Consider the following 1,254-nt stretch of genomic DNA (forward strand, 5'->3'; position numbering starts at 1 on the left):
CCCACCGTGTCCCGCCCTGGGTGGACCAGACCCAGACGCAGCTGGAGCACGCGCGCATTGGGGAGCTGGAGCAGAGCCTGCTACTGGAGAAGGCGCAGGCCGAGCGGCTGCTCAGAGAATTAGCGGACACCCGGGTAACGCGTCGCCCGCCGGTCCCGCCCGCCAGCGCCTGTGCCCACCGACGCCCCCTTCGACTTCTCTGTTTGATCGACTCTCTGTCTCTGGCTGCTCTTGTTGCTGTTTCTCTTTGGCGTCCCCTTCCAGGAGAGAAGCCGAGATTTAGAAAAGTGCTTGTGCTCCCTTGCCAAGTGTTGCTTCTGCAGGGGGCTTGTCCCCTGGGACTTGGCTCCCAGCTCATGTCCCCATGAGCTGAAAAAGTCCCGTGGTGCCCTCCCCGCCCCCGTGCATTGCCACCACAAGGCTCTGGACCTCTCGGGGCTGTCCTGCCCCTGCTTGGACAGGCGTAGAGACTGCCTGTCTATGCTTCCAGCCTCCCTGGCTCAGGAGGCAGCCGAGAAGCAGGAGGGAGGTGGAGAACCACAGAGCCTGGCTTCTGTAGCCCAGGGGTCTGAAACGTGGAGGCCTGTAAGACCTGGGGCTCAGGAAGCGTTGGGACTTTTGGGAGCGGGGTGGATGGGACCCTGTCCGCCCCAGGCTCTGGTTGGGTCAGGGAGCCATGGGAGAGCTCTCTCGGAGGGCCCACAGTGGATGCCCTGGGGCTGGTATCCCGTGAGCTCCCATCAAAACAGCTGGCCAGCCCGGCAGTTTTTCTCCTGGGAAAAACTCCCCGTAAATAGCGTGCGGGTGTGGAGCGAGCCATGGTCAGTTTCTGCGTTTTGGCCCCGGTGCACGAGGGGGTGTGTGCATGTGTGTGGGCTCTGTTTGCACACACTGGCCATGGCTGGTGACTACACATGCTTGTGCGGTCCACGCTCGTGTACAAAGGCTGCGGTAGAAACTGACCCAGGTACTCTGGACTGATCAGAGCCCTCCAGGTGCAGAGGCATCTTGATCTGGGGTTCAACCTGATTAAAAAACAAAAACAAAGGGCAACTTCACAAGCCCCATTTTTTAAGCTTGTGAAAGATTTGAAACTTGGAAATACATCGTTTCTAAATCTGCAGCCATCAAGGTGATCATGATAGGATTTTGGGGGATGGGGCCTCTGAGTTTTTTTGTTGAAAGACGGGTCTGGAACTGGGCTTGGTGGCTCAGCCTGTAATCCCGCACCTTTGGGAGGCTGAGGTGAGTGGA

General features: G+C 58.9%; 1 protein-coding gene across 1 annotated transcript in view; it reads left to right on the forward strand.

Moving 5' to 3' along the window:
- CLIP2 (CAP-Gly domain containing linker protein 2) overlaps positions 1-1,254 on the forward strand; it is a gene marked incomplete at both ends in the record, with an annotated part of 26,739 nt that overhangs the window by 10,829 nt on the left and 14,656 nt on the right. Inside the window, 1 exon segment of the mRNA XM_021718942.1 lies at positions 30-134. Coding sequence (XP_021574617.1) covers positions 30-134 — 105 coding nt within the window.

Source organism: Carlito syrichta, unplaced genomic scaffold (assembly GCF_000164805.1).
Source record: "Carlito syrichta isolate Samal-C Ts95f unplaced genomic scaffold, Tarsius_syrichta-2.0.1 Scaffold113493, whole genome shotgun sequence".
In the NCBI taxonomy this organism is placed as follows: Eukaryota; Metazoa; Chordata; class Mammalia; order Primates; family Tarsiidae; genus Carlito; species Carlito syrichta.